The following is a 16928-nucleotide window of genomic DNA, read 5'->3' as shown; positions in this document are numbered from 1 at the left end:
TGACTTCAAAGTTGGCAAAAACTGCCCTACCTTCAGGAGGCTATATATTTTCTCGCAGAGATGACCGTCACTCCCGCACGGGTGTATTTTTATTTCGACTGGAGTTTGTCATCTCCACGTTATTTTTTTGTATTTAGCAAAAAAGTATTTTAATCACTTATTGGAATAGACTTTTCACAGTGAAAAAGTGACTATATGTCCATTAATTACATACTGTTTGAACGTCAGTTGCACCATGGCTGAAGACAAGTACGTCTATTAATTATGTACTATTGGAATGGACCTTTCGACCATTTGGACTGTTGAGAATCCTTCAACTGTTGAAGACCTTTTAAGACCCTCAAGACCCTCATCACCCCAAAGACAGCGAAGACCCAAAAGACCCCAAATACCCAAAAGACCATGAAAACCCAAATGACCCAAAATACCCTGAGAACCGAAAAGACCCACAGGATCCTGATGAATGAAGACCCTGAGGACCCAAATACCCCAAGGAACCTGAAGACCCAATACACCAAAAAGACCCTGAGGACTAAAAAGACCGAAAAGACCCAGAGGCCCCAAAAGACCCCTCAGATCCTTTAGACCCCCCCCGCCCCCCGATACCTTTAAGACCCTTGCAACACTTCCAATCCCTTCACCCACTCGACCTTCAGACCTTTTATAGCCTTTTGACCCTGAGAAGCTTTGGACCCTTTGATATTAACCCCATTTTGACACCTTTCACCCTTCAGACAAATAAGACAGCTTAGACCCTTGACCATTTAGAGCTTTAGACCACTTGGACCTTTTTATATTACAAATAAATATAATATCACCAATATTACAAATAAATTTGTACAAAAGAAAGGTTTGTATGATGATTGGTGTAAATCATAACAGAGCAAATATGTGACATAAATCTCCAACGATGGGGTGAGAGGCGAGTGTAGCGAGTCGATCCACGATTGTATATATACACTACCGGTCAAAAGTTTAAGAACACCCCCATTTTTCCAGTTTTTACTGAAATTTAAGCAGTTTAATGTTTCAATGTACTCTGAAATTAAAGCATAGAACAAATAATCAATTGCAGATAAAAAATAAATCATGGAATCGTTTTGTTGAACAAAATTTAATCTAAATTTTTGACTCATCAAAGTAGCCACATTTTGCAGAAATGACAGCCGAACATACTCATGGCATTCTTTCTGCAATGGAAATCAAATATTGTTCGGAAAGTTCTTCCCAACACTGTTGCAGAAGTTCCCACAAATGTGTTGCACTTGTAGGTTCCTTTGCTTTCACCCTTCTGTCCAGTTCATCCCAAACCAGCTCGATGGGGTTGAAGTCTGGAGACTGTGCTGGCCATTCCATAATTTGAAGCCTACCGTTTTGTTCTTTACTTCTAAGGTAGTTCTGACATAGCCTGGAGGTATGTTTTGGGTCGTTATCTTGCTGTAGGATTAACCCCTGACCAACGAGGCATCGACCAGAGGGTATTGCATGGCACTGCAAAATGCTGCGGTAGCCCTTTTGTTTCAGGGTGCCAGCCACTCTGTGCAAGTCGCCGACTCTGGATCCAGTAAAAGAGCCCCAGATCATCACGCTTCCTCCTCCATGTTTGACAGTTGGTGTAACACACTGAGGAATCATCTTTTCGCCTACTCGACGGCGTACAAAAACCCTGCGTGATGAACCGAAGACTTCAAATTTTGATTAATCAGTCCACGAGACCTTCTTCCAGTTTTCAGTAGTCCATTGGCGGTGCTACATGGCCCAGGCAAGCCTCTTTTTCTTATTTTGCCATCTTAGCAATGGCTTTCTTCCTGCAACTCGACCTGTCAAACCTGCAGCTCGAAGTCTTCTCTTCACAGTTGAAACTGAAACCTCCTTACTTCGACCATTGTGAGGTTGTGCTTGAAGCTGCTGTCCTGTGAGCTGCCGATCACGCAAGCTGTTGCCTCTCAGAAACTTGTCTTCTGATTGTGTTGTGGCTTTGGGTCTGCCAGACCTCTTTCTGTCAGAGTTTCCTCCAGTTTCCAAGTGCCTTTTGATGTTGGAGGAAACTGTACTCACTGACACCTTTGCTTCTTTACAATTTCTCTAAAGGAAAGACCTTCACTTTTAAGGGTTACTCGACGACCCGTGAACCCGTTGGGTTCCCGTTGTGACAGCGGTTGATAAAAAAATCATTTCAAAAAAAAAAGAAAAGAAAAAGATAGCTCCAGCGAACTATACCGCTGAGGTTGTTTGCATTAATCAAATAATCCCGAAGAGTACATGACTGAATCGGGAATTGATGTTTTAATAATATTTTTTGTTGCCCGATTTGAACAAAACTTGATATTGCGCATCAATGTGAAAAAAAATGGAGAAAAGAAAGTCGAAGAAATTATTGCGCGTAATCTTCTAAACACAATTTTATTTATTAATGAACACGAAAGTATTAGATCAAAATGGCGATATTTATGTTATGCTTAAAAATAAATCGTTCTTTGTCTGTACTAAATGTTTGAGATGTTTTAATAAATCATTTCATGAAAAAACAAAAGATAGTTCCAGCGAACTATACCACTGAGGTTGTTTGCATTAATGAAATTCTCCAGAAGAGAACTTGACTGAATCAGGAATACATTTTAAAATAATTTTTTCGTTGCCCGATTTGAACGAAACTTGATACTGCACACCACAGGAGAATGGTGAGCAAGATGGCCCTAAAGTTTTGCACTATCGTGTACCGTTTTGGCGTTATTTCAGGAACATACATACATACAAGATGAGAGTTTTAGTAATATATAAATAATGGTCTGTCTGTCTTACATTGTTCATTGTCTTTTTCTCGGCATTATGATAGCAATATACTACTTCCTGCAGTGCAATATTGTCCAAATAATGCATCAGAAAGTGTAGTAACAGTCTGTTCCAACAATGCTTTTATAGAGGCAGAGGGTTTGTAAGTAATCAACAAAAGTTGGGACACCTGTTGGAATTGTTTGCATCAACTTTCAAGGCTTAATTTACTTCCATTACTGCAGAACAGCTGCAGTTGCTAACCCATTACTTGTTCCTTGAAAAGGGCCTTTTTTTAACAACTCTGACATTTACCAACAAATCCAAACGTGAAAAACCACAAATATGCCCAGAAAATAAACACGGAAAAAACCTCGAACATGCATACGAAAAACCAGGAAAAACACTAAAAACCCACAAATCCACATGTGAAAAACCGCAAATATGCGTGCGAAAAACCGGGAAAACACAAAAAAAACAAAAACCCGTGAATCCACACGTGAAAAACTGCAAATACACCAAAAAAAAAACATGGAAAAAAAACACGAATACACGTGTGCCAAACCGGGAAAACAGAAAAACAAAAACCCGTTAATCCACACGTGAAAAACCTCGAATACGCCCGTGAAAAACCCGGAACACACAAAAAGCCCACAAATCCGCAGGTGAAAAACCGCAAATATGCCCAGGACAAAAACCCGTAAAAAAAATAATAATAATACGGGAAAAAAACAAAACAAAAACACAGGGAAAAAAAACAAATACACGTGCAAAAAACCGGGAAAACGCAAAAAACCCACAAGTGCGCACGTGAACAACGGCAAATATGCCCAGAAAAAAAACAGAAAAAAACCACGAATACACGTGTGAAAAACCGGGAAAACGCAAAAACCCCACAAATCCGCACGTGAAAAACCGCAAATATGCCCAGGAAAAAGAACACGGAAAAAACACCTCAAATATGCATGTGAAAAACCGGGAAAACATAAAAAAACCCACAAATCCGCACATGAAAAACCGCAAATATACCCAGAAAAAAAAACACGCAAAAAAACACACATGCGAAAAACCGGGGAAACACAAAAAAACAAAAACCCGTGAATCCGCACATGAAAAACTGCAAATACGCCAAGAAAAAAAAACACGGAAAAAAAAAAACACGAATACACGTGCGAAAAAGCAGGGAAAAACAAAAACCCGTTAATCCACATGTGAAAAACCTCGAATACGGACAGGAAAAACCCAGAACACACAAAAAGCCCACAAATCCGCACGTGAAAAACCGCAAAGATGCCCGGGAAAAAAAAAACACGGTAAAAAAACACGAATACACATGCGAAAAACCAGAAAAACACAAAAAAAACCCCACAAATCTGCACGTGAAAAACCGCAAATATGCCCAGGACAAAAACACGTATAAAAAAAAAAAAACACCGAAAAAAACCCCACAAATACACGTGCAAAAACCGGGAAAACGCAAAAAACCCACAAGTGAGCGTGTGAACAATCGCAAGTATGCCGAGGAAAAAAAAAACACGGAAAAAAAAACCTCGAATATGCATGCGCAAAACCAGGAACACACAAAAAAACCCGTGAATCCGCACGTGAAAAACCTTGAATACACCCACCAAAAATCCTGAAAACGCAAAAACCCACAAATCCACACATGAAAAACAGTAAATATGTCAAGGTCAAAAACACGGGAAAAAACCTGGAATATGCGTGCTAAAAACCGGGAAAACACAAAAAACCCACAAATCCGCAGATGAAAAACCGCAAATATGCCCAGAAAAAAAACATGGGAAAAAAAACACGAATGCACGTGCGAAAAACCGGGAAAACACAAAAAACCCCACAAATCCTAACTTGAAAAACCGCATATATGCCCAGGAAAAAAAAACATGGGGGAAAAAACCACGAATACAGATGTGAAAAACAAAAAAAACCTGTGAATCCGCACGTGAAAAACCGCAAAAAACCTGGAATATGCGTGCGAAAAACCGGGAAAACACAAAAAACCCACAAATCCGCAGGTGAAAAACTGCAAATATGCCCAGAAAAAAACACGGAAAAAACCCACGAATGCACGTGCGAAAAACCGGGAAAACACACAAAAAAAACTCCACAAATCCCAACTTGAAAAACCGCATATATGCCCAGGAAAAAAAAAAACATGGGGGAAAAACCACGAATACACATGTGAAAAACCGGGAAAACATAAAAAAAAACCTGTGAATCCGCACGGGAAAAACCGCAAATATGCCCAGAAAAAAAAAAACCACGAAAAAAAAACACCTCAAATATGCGTGCGAAAAACGGGGAAAACACAAAAAACCAACAAATCCGCACGTGAAAATCCGCAAATATGAAGAGAAAAAAAAACACGGAAAAAAACCCACGAATACACGTGTGAAAAACCGGGAAAACACAAAAAACCCCACACAGCCGCACGTGAAAAACCGCATATATACCCAGAAAAAACCCACGGCGGAAAACCACGAATACACGTGTGAAAAAACGGGAAAACAAAAAAAACAAAAACCCTGTGAATCCACACGTGAAAAACCTCAAATACGCCAACGAAAAATCCTGAAAATGCAAAAAACCCACAAATCCGCACATGAAAAACCCCAAATATGCCCAGAAAATAAACACGCAAAAAAACCTCAAATATGCATGCGCAAAACCATGAACACACAAAAAAACAAAAACCCTGTGAATCCACACGTGAAAAACCTCAAATACGCCCACGAAAAATCCTGAAAACGCAAAAAACCCACAAATCCGCACATGAAAAACCGCAAATATGCCCAGAAAATAAACACGGAAAAAAAACCTCGAATATGCATGCGCAAAACCAGGAACACACAAAAAAACAAAAACCCTGTGAATCCACACGTGAAAAACCTCGAATACGCCCACGAAAAATCCTGAAAACGCAAAAACCCACAAATCCGCAAGTGAAAAACCGCAAATATGCCCAGAAAATAAACACGAAAAAAACCACCTCAAATACGCGTGCGAAAAACCGGGAAAACGCAAAAAAACCCACAAATCCACACGTGAAAAACCGCAAATATGCCAAGGACAAAAAACACAGAAAAAACCTTGAATATGCGTGCGAAAAACCGGGGAAACACAAAGAAAAACCCGTGAATCCGCACCTAAAAACCGCAAATACACCAAGAAAAAAACATGGAAAAAAAAAACACGAATACACGCACGTAAAACCGGGAAAACAGAAAAACAAAAACCCGTTAACCCACACGTGAAAAACGTCGAATACGCCCGTGAAAAACCCGGAACACACAAAAAGCCCACAAATCCGCACGTGAAAAACCGCAAATACCCCCAGGACAAAAACACGTAAAAAAACAAACAAACAAAAAAAACCACGGGGAAAAACCCCAAAAAAAAAACCACGGGAAAAAAAAAACACAAATACAGGTGCAAAAAAACGGGAAAACGCAAAAATCCACAAATCCGCATGTTTAAAACCGCAAATATGCCCAGAAAATAAACACGGAAAAAACCTCGAATATGCATGCGCAAAACCAGAAACAAAAAAACAAAAACCTGTGAATCCGCACGTGAAAAACCTCGAATACGCCCGCGAAACACCCAGAAAACGCAAAAATCCACAAATCCGCATGTTTAAAACCGCAAATATGCCCAGAAAATAAACACGGAAAAAACCTCGAATACACGTGCGAAAAACCGGGAGAACACAGAAAAACAAAAACCCGTTAATCAGCATGTGAAAAACCTCGAATATGCCCGCGAAAAACCCGGACAACAAAAAACCCCACAAATCAGCACGTGAAAAACCGCAAATATGTCCAGAAAAAAAAAACATGGAAAAAAAAAACACGAATACGCGTGCGAAAAATGCAAAAAAAAAAACTCCAACCAAAAACGTGAATCCACACGTGAAGAACTGCGGATACACCCGCGAAAAACTGGGAAAACGCGAAGAAAAACAACCCGCGAATACGTGAAGCACAGGGCCACAAATGCCGTGGTCCGACAGTACCTCATTGCCAACTTATTGGATTGAATGCTCCTGATACTATCAACTCTCGGGAGTGAGGTAGAGTCGAGCCCAATTAGTACTTGGATGGAAGACTGCAAATAATCAACGACAACAAAGACAAATCCGGAACGGTTAACTTAACTTTAGAAGGAGGTCACTCAGAAACTAGACAAAAGCCTGCCAAATACAGAAACCAGAAGTCCCAAGTGCAGGCCACAGAACATTTATACATGATGATCTAGGACTGGCAATAAGTGCTTGAGTCAGATAACAATAGGTGCTTGAATGCAAGTTTGAACAATTTGTTTGAACATAATCAATTGTATTGAGCAAAAAACATTTAACAGCGGCAAAAACTATAGCAGAAGCAAAAACAACTCAAATAAAATGTGCTTTTAAAGGGTAACCATTCATACAATGCCTGCCAATCAGCCGGCATAAGCTAGGCATTCCCAATATGACAAACGCGAATGAGCAGAAAATGAACTCAGTCAATCGATGACCAAAATGTTCAAATTTGTTCTCGACAATGCATTAAAATTGCAACTTTATTTTTTTAAAAACAACATCAACAACAACAACAGCATCAACAATAACTTAGATCAAAACAAAATAAAACTGCAAATTAAATAAAAGTGCAGAGAAAATTCATCTCAATGATGGAAGTGACAGCAGGTTTACAGCACTCAATCATGGCATGCCACTAAATCAATTACAAATTGACTACCTACCCTGTCTGCACAAATTGTGACCTGCTGAGACAGCCAGTGGTTTCTTGGACAGAAAGGTCGACGGGCATCTCGAGCTTTCAGCATTTTGACCAAGTTGCTAATTACCTGGACACAAGGACAACAGCGTGGGTATAAATCTGGAGGAGGGTGGTCAGTATTTGTATGCACAAACAAACAAAATGGACATTTGAGCTGGTGTAATTTAATTGATAACGAGGATAACCGATTCACATCAATAATAAGTGATCACATGATTGTGTGCATACTTAAGCACTATTTAACTCACAAAAGTACCTTGAAGAGATGCGTGTAACGCGTCCGTTGTTCTTGTAGTCTCTGCTCGGCAGGCTGCGTCACAGATCTCCCGACAATTGATCCCTGCAGGGCTTGAGCGTAGCTGTCCCGCAGCTCAGGGCGGCTGTCAGGATAGGCGAGCTGGATTATGCCCAAGCATGCATCCCGTAAGCGCAAGGACATCTCCACGAGCTCCGAGAGAGAGAACGGCATGCTCGATTTTGTGCAGTTGGTATATGGGGTGGTGTTGCATCCTGGCAGCAGAAGTAACTTAGTATTTACCAACACAACTGAGACCTTGTTTTAAGTGTAGATGCTCTACTTCTTGCAGCATCAAGGAACAATGTGGATGATAAAAACATCCAAAGGCATACAACCTTTAATTAGAAAAATTTGATAGGGAGTTTGAGGAAAGGCTGTCCAAAATCATACCAGCAAAATGGCCCATGTATAACTGTGAATGAAGTTGGTATCATGTCACAGGCCTAAGCTGGTTTAACCAAGTAAAACAAACAAGAAAGACAGCATGCACAGCACGACACTTGCGAAATCCCGAAAACAAATTTAATCTTTAAAAATAATTGGAGGTTGAATTCAGTGACCTGAAGTGAAAATACTCTTAAAATTTCAAGTCAATCGGATGAAAATTGATTTTAGAAATTTCAGAAAGTCATTGACCTTTGACCTATTTTTAATCAATAAATCAAAAATACCCTTTAATAGCCAAATCACTTGTTAACCGTCATGTCCATATATAAGGTTCCTAGCAAACAAGGTGCCTGAGATATTGCCCAGATGAGGAATAAAATAAGTAAGGAATTAATACATCGATATATAATTAATTCATCAATCAATTGATTAATCAAAAAAAAAAAATACCGTTTTGCCAAAGCACATCTTTGGGAGCCTCGTGAGAAGAGGAGGCCAATGGGCCAACCACGTGCGTCGTGGTTGCACCAGGTTGATCAGCATCTCAAGGAGATGGGGATGGGTCAGGCACCTGCCTGGGGGATGGCCAGACGGAGGCCCCTGGAGTAACGGCGGAAAAAGTGGTTGCAGAGATGCGTTGCTCTGGCGCATGCTTTCATACCTGCCCTGCCCTGACCTGACCTGACATCTTCGCTTTTGTCTCCAAATTTCAGCATCCTAGCTCAAAGGATGGCTGAGATATATGCCCAGATAAACAAGAAAGAAAGAGAGAAAGCAGTAAAAACACCCTTCCTTTGGTGCCCGGCGATGACGTCATGCATCACCTGGATATGGAATTGGGAAGGAGCGGTGTACAATAAACGGAGTAAAAACTGAGTACTCCCTTCCTTTGGTGCCCGGCGATGACATCATGCATCACCTGGATATGGAATTGGGAAGAAGCGGTGTGCAACAAGAAAACAAGAAAACAAGAAAGCAAGAAAACAAAAGCAGTAAAAACTGGGTACTCTCTTCCTTCGGTGCCCGGCGATGAAGTCATGCATCACCTGGATATGGAATTGGGAAGGAGCGGTGTACAATAACTGAGCAAGTGATTGTGATTATGTATGCATGTATTTCCGCTCTTCACCCATTGGTTGTCATCCACAATTGTAACCTGAAATACTTCACCAAAAGTACCCAAGAGACACCTCCCCCCACAAAATACCTCAAAGACCGAAAGGACCCAAAATACCCCAAACACGGACAAGACCTCAAAGAAAAAAAATCCAGCGAGTTGAGTCTTTTTTCGGGGGTCTCACATCCAAATGACCCCGAGGACCCCAAACACTTCATTCAGAAACAAGACAAAATACCTCAAATACCCCAAAGACTGAAAAGACCCAAAATACCCCAAAGACCGAAAAGACCGCACACACCGCACACACAAAAAAACAGGACGTGAAAGACTATGAGGACCTCAAAGACTCAAACAATCCAGAGGGCCCAAAAGACACAAGGACCCAAAAGACCCAGTGGATCCAAATGGCCCACATCCAAACTCTGTGCTCCCTTCCTTTCTTCAAATCCTCAAACCCCCTACCAACCCACTTTCTTCAAATCCTAACATACCTTCACAACCTTTCCTTCACTCTTCCCTGCTCTTCCCTAATCTTTAAAAAAAAAACCCAAAAACAGTCTCTTACAATGAATGCTTCAACTTCCCCCCTTTGCCCGGTTGTTCTCCTTCAAAATCTTGTCTTTAACTCGACCTTTCTTTCATCCTGTGTCTAAAAATTCCATCCATTACAACGCTTCCTGTCTCCACTCTGTCAATTCTTCTCCACTCCATCCATCTTCCAATGTATTTAAACGAATCTCTGACCTACAAATTTTAAACTTCCCATTTTGCAATACTTGTTCATCTTCCGTTATTAATCGGTCTTTTTTTCAAACTTCAGCAAAAATTCATCCCACCTCCTCCGAACTACTTCCCTGTTGTACCCCCTCCTTACTACTCCCATCTTGCCCCCGATCCTATATCCTCTCTCAGCAGCATCTCTCTACCATCCTCTGCCTAACCAACAGTTCCTCCTCTGCTATCCCAAACTGTATGGTTTTCTAACATCTGTGGGCTCCGTTCCAATCTAACAAATGTCTCACACTCTCATTCAGCACACTCCTCAATATCTCCAACATGCTCTCTCATTTTCCTCTATTCACACTTTTCCCTATTCCCACTGCCTCAAATCTTGTTTCATCAACTGTCAACAACTCTCATTACCTCCATCTCTGTCTGTCTGCCTGTCTGTCTGTCTGTCTGTCTGTCTGTCTCTCTCTCTCCCCTCCCCTGCACCCAAAGCCTCCACCCCTCCCTCTTCCTTAACATTGTGGACTTCAAATGTCCAGGACCTTCACTCAAACCTGACAGATCTCTCCACACAAGTTGCTGCTGACAAACCAGACATAATCTGTTTAACAGAAAATTTCCTCCTTGAAGACATCTCTGACTCCCTAGTATCTCTCCCTGGTTACTCCCTCCTCCGGTATGACAGACCTGAGCCTCGTCCTGGTGGCAGAGTTGCTCTCTTCATCAAAGACTCTATTCCTCACTCTCCATGCACCGCCCTCACTCCTTCACACCCCCAGGAATACCTCTGGCTACGGCTTCTTCTCTGCTCCCACCTCTATATATGTGTGCTGTACCATCCACCAAACAGCGATGACTCCATTTATATCTCACTCGGCGAAAACATGGACCAACTTCTATCCTCTCATCCCAAATCTCTCTTCCTCATATGTGGTGACTTCAATTGTCATCATGCCACTGGGCTAGATGTGGGTACCCCTCTCACCTGCCATAGCACTTCAGCAAAAGACTTCTGTGACTCATTTGGACTGACTCAATCTGTCAACTTCCCGACTCGGATCTCAGCCAACGGAACTCCAACTCTTCTGGATTTGATTTTGACCAATTTCCCTGAAAATATCTGCTGTTCTTCCTCCACTCCAATTGGTTCATCTGACCACATGCTTGTCAAAGTGGACATCTCTCTGGCTGTTATTAGAGAACCACCTCAGCGCCGTCGAGTCTGACATTTCACTCAGGCCGACTGGCAGGGTCTTCAAGCAGCCATCAAACTTCGAGACTGGTCTCCCATCGCTACTTTCTCCAACATCAAATCTTCCTGGGAATTCTTTCAAAGAAATTTGCTCTCTGTCATGCACAGATTTATCCCATCTCGTCTTCAGTTGTCTTACCCTTCCTCCCACCCATGGTTCACTGAAGCTTGTGGCGAAGCTGTTGTCCTGAAACAACTTCCCTTTACCTCATGGAAGGCAAATCCTACTTAAGAGCTGCATCACTGCTCACCTTCACTCTTTCATTCCTCTTTTTTCCCACCTCTGGAACAAACTCCCACACTCTTCAATCCCACTCTTCCTTCTAAGTCTTCAACACAGCTGTCCACCACATCATATCTTCCCCATCCAAAACTTTGATCTTTTCTACCTCCGTTAATCCACCCCAAACCCACCTCCTTCAAATTGCCCGTTTTTCTTCCTGAAAGTCCCTGTTGTACCATCTTGTTTACCCTGTGTACCCCCACCCCATCCCTCTCCCTTCCACAGATCTCCAATCGTCTTTGTTCCCCACTGTTTTGTGCTTCCTCGCCCACACCTCGTCTCCTGCCTTGTTATACGTTTCTGTGGTCTGAGCTCTTACATGAGCCTCGATATGGTATAAACCCCCCCCCCCCCAAAAAAAACCCAAAGTCCTCAACTCCCCCTCCCCCTCCCCTCTCAGGTCAGGTCAGGTATTATATGGGAGCATGTGCCAGAACAGCGCATCGCTGTGTCCACTTTCCACCGGTACTCCAGGGGCCTCCGTCTGGCCATCCCCCAGGCAGATGCCAGGCCCATCCCCATCTCCTTGAGATGCCAATAAACCTGCTGCAACCACGAGGCACGTGGTCGGCCCATTGGCCTCCTCCATTCACGAGACTCCCACACTGAGAGAATCTGGTGAGAAGGATCAGCGTCAGGAAAATGAGCCACATGTCCATACAGCCGCAACTGACGCTCACGGACTATGCAGGTAACAAATCTCATCTGAGTCTCTATCAGCAACCGCTCGTTGGACACAAAATCCGACCAGCGATAGCCAAGGATTATCCGAAGAGACCTGGCACCAAAGGAATTAAGTCTCCATCTCAGATCCTTGGTCAGAGTCCTAGTCTCACATCCATAGGGCAAGACTGGAAGCACCAAGGACCTGAAGACTCGGACTTTCGTCCTCCCGCACAGGTACCGGCAGCGCCATACCCCATGATCCAGTGAATCCATGACTCCCCAGGCCCGACCCAGACGTCTATTGACCTCTGACTCACAGCCAGCAGAGGCATGAATATCACCGCCAAGGTAAGTGAATTTCTCCACGACCTCAACATCCTCATCAGAAACAGACACAGACAGGACAGCAGCATCCAAGATGTCATTGAAAGCCTGGATCTTAGTTTTGACCCAAGAAACCCAAAATCACAGCAGCTCCGACTCCGCATTCAGCACCTCCAGGGCCCCAAAAAGGATATCTAAAGTCTCCGCAGAGATGACTGCATAATCTGCGAAATCAAGGTCCGAGATCTTGACATTCCCAAACGATGCACCGCAGCTTGATCTCTCCGACATCCTCCCCAGGTTCTAGTCCATACAAGTGCTGAAAAGTGTGGGGGCCAGTACACACCCCTGAAGAACTCCAGTGACAACTGGAAATAAGTCAGAGATTGTACCACCACACTTCACAGCACTCTCAGTACCAGAGTAGAGTTCAGACATCAGATCGATCAGTTTTGGTGGCACCCCACGAAGACCAATAATCCTCCAGAGGGCATCCCGATTCACTGAATCGAACGCTTTGCAGAGATCAACATAGGCTGCAAGCAGCTCCTTCCGAAACTCTCGTATGCGTTAGGTGAGGACACGAAGAGCAATGAAACGGTCAATCGTTGACCTCTTTGGTGTAAAGTCTGACTGCTCTGGACGCTGGTGCTCAAGATGATGGTGGCAAACCCTATCAATAATTATCCGAGCAAAGATCTTGCCCGGCACTGAGAGCAGCGTCACCCCTCGGTAATTGTTGCAGTCTTGGCGATCACCCTTCCCTTTCCAGAGAGGGACAACAAGGCCCCTCTTCCCATCAGTTGGAATGATGCCTGTGTTCCAGGCAGAGCATAACACTGCATGCAACGACACGAGTGCAGCATTTCCACCAGCCTAGAGAAGTTCAGCATGGATGCCACAGATCACTGGAGCTTCACCCCATTTCAACTGGTTCACCGCAGCCCGTGTTTCCAAAAGCGAAGATGGACCACAGTTGATTGGAGGGTCAGCAACAGGGATTGTAATACCCTTGACGTCCAACTCAACACCTGGTGGATCAGCCTGGTACAACCGCTCAAAGTAACCGGCCCAGCGGGCCTTCACTTCAGACTCCTCTGTCCAGAGCCTACCACTCTCTGCTCTAACTGCAGTGCTGCGAGGGATGGGCTTGGATGAACGCAATGCGCGAATTCCCCTGTAAGCGGGATGAGAATCACCTGTCCACAGGTGATGCTCTACCCCCTCACAGATTCCTCGCACATAGGCCTCCTTGTCCACCCTTAGGGCACGTACAGTTTTACGCCTCAGCTCCATGAACAGCTCAGCCTGGCCCTGTGACTCTGGTCAATGGTATCCAGTGTCCCTTGAGAGCCAAAATTCTTCTTTGCCCTGCGGTGAGTTCCAAGACATCCACCGGCAACATCAAGGATGGTTGTCTTGAAAGCACTCCACAACTCTTCAGGACCCCCCAAGTGTCCACTCAGCCTGTTCGCAAACTCCTCAGCTACCCTCTCATCCTTGAGCTTGGCAACATCCAGCCTCGGCTGGGATGGTACCATTCTCCCGGATTTAATGTGCAGCTTTGGAGTTGCTACAACAAGCCGGTGGTCAGTATTGAGGAACTGAGCACTCCGGTAGACCCTGCAGTTCTGGATCATCCTCCAGCGACCATCAACGAGGACATGGTCAATCTCCTTTGCCACACCGCCAGCGCTGGAATACCAAGTCCAGCGATGAGCTTGTGGGCGCTGAAACCATGAACCGGCCACCCTAAGTCCATGACTTCTTGCAAAGTCAAGGAACTTGGTGCTATTCTGGTTCATAGTTCCTGACTCATGGGGACCAACACACGTCTCATAACCATCCCTATCAGTTCCAGTCGATGCATTGAAATCCCCAAGACGATAAGTGTATCTCGTCTGGGGCACTGATCAACCACAGACTCGAGCGTGGCGTAGAATGTGTCCTTCACGGTGAGGTCACGCCTCAGTCGGAGCATAGACAGAGCCAGGGAAATGAGACCTAAGGAGTGACGAATCCTTAGTCTCAATTATCATTGGGGTCAGCTTATTGGACACAGCTACAGCAACTCCTTGGGTATGGCAACCATCAGAGCGACCAGACCAGTAGTAGGTGTAACCACCCACCATTATCTCACCGCAATCCGGTCTCCGAACCTCAGAGAGTGCTGCGATACCGATATCCAAACGCTTGAGCTCAGATGATAACAGAGACAGGTGATCATCCTCTCTTAGGGATAGGACATTATAAGAATATTGTTAAAAGTAAATAAAGACGGAAGGTGAAATTCACAATCACTTACCCCTTTATTCCTTTGTCCTTACTATAATTCACGGACCGGTGTTTGTGTTTGTCGTGTTATTCCTACAGTTCTGGCCCGATTCCATCCAGACTGGCTACATAGGATCAGCATGATCCCAATTAATGTGGAGGGGTGTTTCTATCTTTGCAGGTGATCTTGGCGGGAGGGGGTGGATGCAAATTCTCAATGTAAATGTATCATGTCACGCCGCCTCCAGGTGGGGGAGAGTATTACAAGTCTCCACCATTTCCAGTACAATTTCCTGTCTCCACGTTTTCCAGTGCAGTGAAGTGTTTTTAATTATTCGCAGTGGGTATGTTTTTGCTTTATACACGAAACCCAGGTTTGTTTGTTTTTTGCCTCTACAGAGCTGTTAGTTGCCTATACACCGCCCAAATAAAGGTATGCATCAGAAGAACATGTAGCATGCTTGGAACAAGATCGCTCGGAGATTTAGCACTCTGTTAGTAATAATAATAATAATAATGAAAAATATTTTAACTACATTATTAACTTATCTTTTCCATATTCCCATAATAAAGCTTTGTAAAAAATTGATGACAAAATCTCCAATGGTAAAAAAAAAAGTTATGACCCAGACACACACACAGAAGTGAGTGCAAAACCCCGTTTTCAACTGCATGAGGGACCGGCTGAAAACATGTATTTTGCACAGGTGATCCCAATGATCTCAAGACGCGTTATCCGAGACATCTCGGAAACAGCAGAATGCACTACGTACCAGATTGCTCATCGCCGAAGAACTCATTATCGTGTACGGAAATGAGGAAATGGCCAAAGAGAGAGCAGAAGAGGTAGAAAACTGGAACAATACGTGAAGAGTCACAAGGTTGCAGAGGAGCACCACGAGACAACAACTGCAGCAAGGGAACCTGTGACCTGCGAGGACGAGAGGAAAAAGAAAATGGTGCATTACAGGACATAGATGTTTGTACATTAAAGCAAAAAGAGTGACTAATGGGTGAGTTTGAAACCTGGGTCTTTCAGAACAGGGTTGGGGAGTAGGGCGGGGGTAGGGGTGGGTGCACGCGGAGCCCCATAGGTAAGGTTTAAACGAGGGTCGATCAAAGGTTTTTTTTCAGATTGCTTTCCACTTTCAACCTTTCCATGAAATAGATAAAATAAATTAAGAGAAGAGCTCTCTCTTTATATTTTGGGTAGCTCTGCCTTTTTATTGGTGGCTTTTCCATGTATGTCCATCCAAAGCTGCCCTGAGGGCAGGAGTCAAATGGTTTTGGCTTACCAATTGCACATTAGGGCAAGTAGTCAATTACAAATTTGGATTGCAGGTTGCTTCGTTTCTGGGGGTTAGGGTGAGGAGGGATGGGTGTGAGTAAACAACCAATGTGCTCCCTGTAGGTTAGAGCATAAATATGAAATTTGGCCAAGGTACTGGAAACAAGACAAAGTGGGATCTTTTAATGGTCATCAACCAATGATAGTACATGGGTCCCCAGCTTACCATCCAATGCAGCGACACGGCACTTCATGATGCAACACCCTGCCCATGGAGTTTTAATTTGACAGTTTAAAGCTGGGATGAGAAGTAAAGTGAAGTCCGCTGTCTTTGCAACATCCTGCTTGGACAAGAGTTAGCTATCAATTGCAGACTGGCACTCCAACTGGGGAAGGCAGATTACTCCCTTCTCTAAAGGTCACCAGACTTGGTGGTGTAATAATTAGAGCGTCCACTCAAAGTCTAGGAGGTCGGTGGTTCAAACCCTGACCGAGTCATACCAGATTTAAAAATGGTACGTGACGCTTCCTTGCTTGACATTCAGGATTTAGAAAGAGAAGAGCATGGACAATTCTCATCGGTTGGCATCCATGGGAAGGAGGAATTTCCTCCTTAGGAATTCCCCGTTGAGTGCGGTGAGAAAGGCAGAGCCATTGTTGTGGTGTCGCTGGTATGCAGAGTGCACTGGGAAGTGACGGCACTCCCTGCAAACACAGTGGCTGCGTTCGTCTC

General features: G+C 43.8%; 1 protein-coding gene across 9 annotated transcripts in view; it reads right to left on the bottom strand.

Annotated features, from left to right (window-relative positions):
• The window catches only part of UBE3C (ubiquitin protein ligase E3C), a 191765-nt gene that overhangs the window by 90469 nt on the left and 84368 nt on the right, over window positions 1-16928 (bottom strand). For all 9 annotated transcript variants that reach the window (XM_085890523.1, XM_085890527.1, XM_085890522.1 and 6 more), the window contains 3 exons: window positions 15681-15838; window positions 7831-8084; window positions 7537-7641 (listed from right to left, as the gene is read on the bottom strand). In XM_085890523.1, coding sequence (XP_085746649.1) covers window positions 7537-7641; window positions 7831-8084; window positions 15681-15838 — 517 coding nt within the window. The remainder of the gene's footprint in view (window positions 1-7536; window positions 7642-7830; window positions 8085-15680; window positions 15839-16928) is intronic.

The sequence above is a fragment of the Eptatretus burgeri genome, chromosome 8 (assembly GCF_056783735.1).
Source record: "Eptatretus burgeri isolate ZD-2024b chromosome 8, Ebu_testis_v1, whole genome shotgun sequence".
Lineage (NCBI taxonomy): Eukaryota > Metazoa > Chordata > Myxini > Myxiniformes > Myxinidae > Eptatretus > Eptatretus burgeri.
Note: the sequence above shows the minus strand (reverse complement) of the source record. Positions and strands in the feature narration are given on the sequence as shown.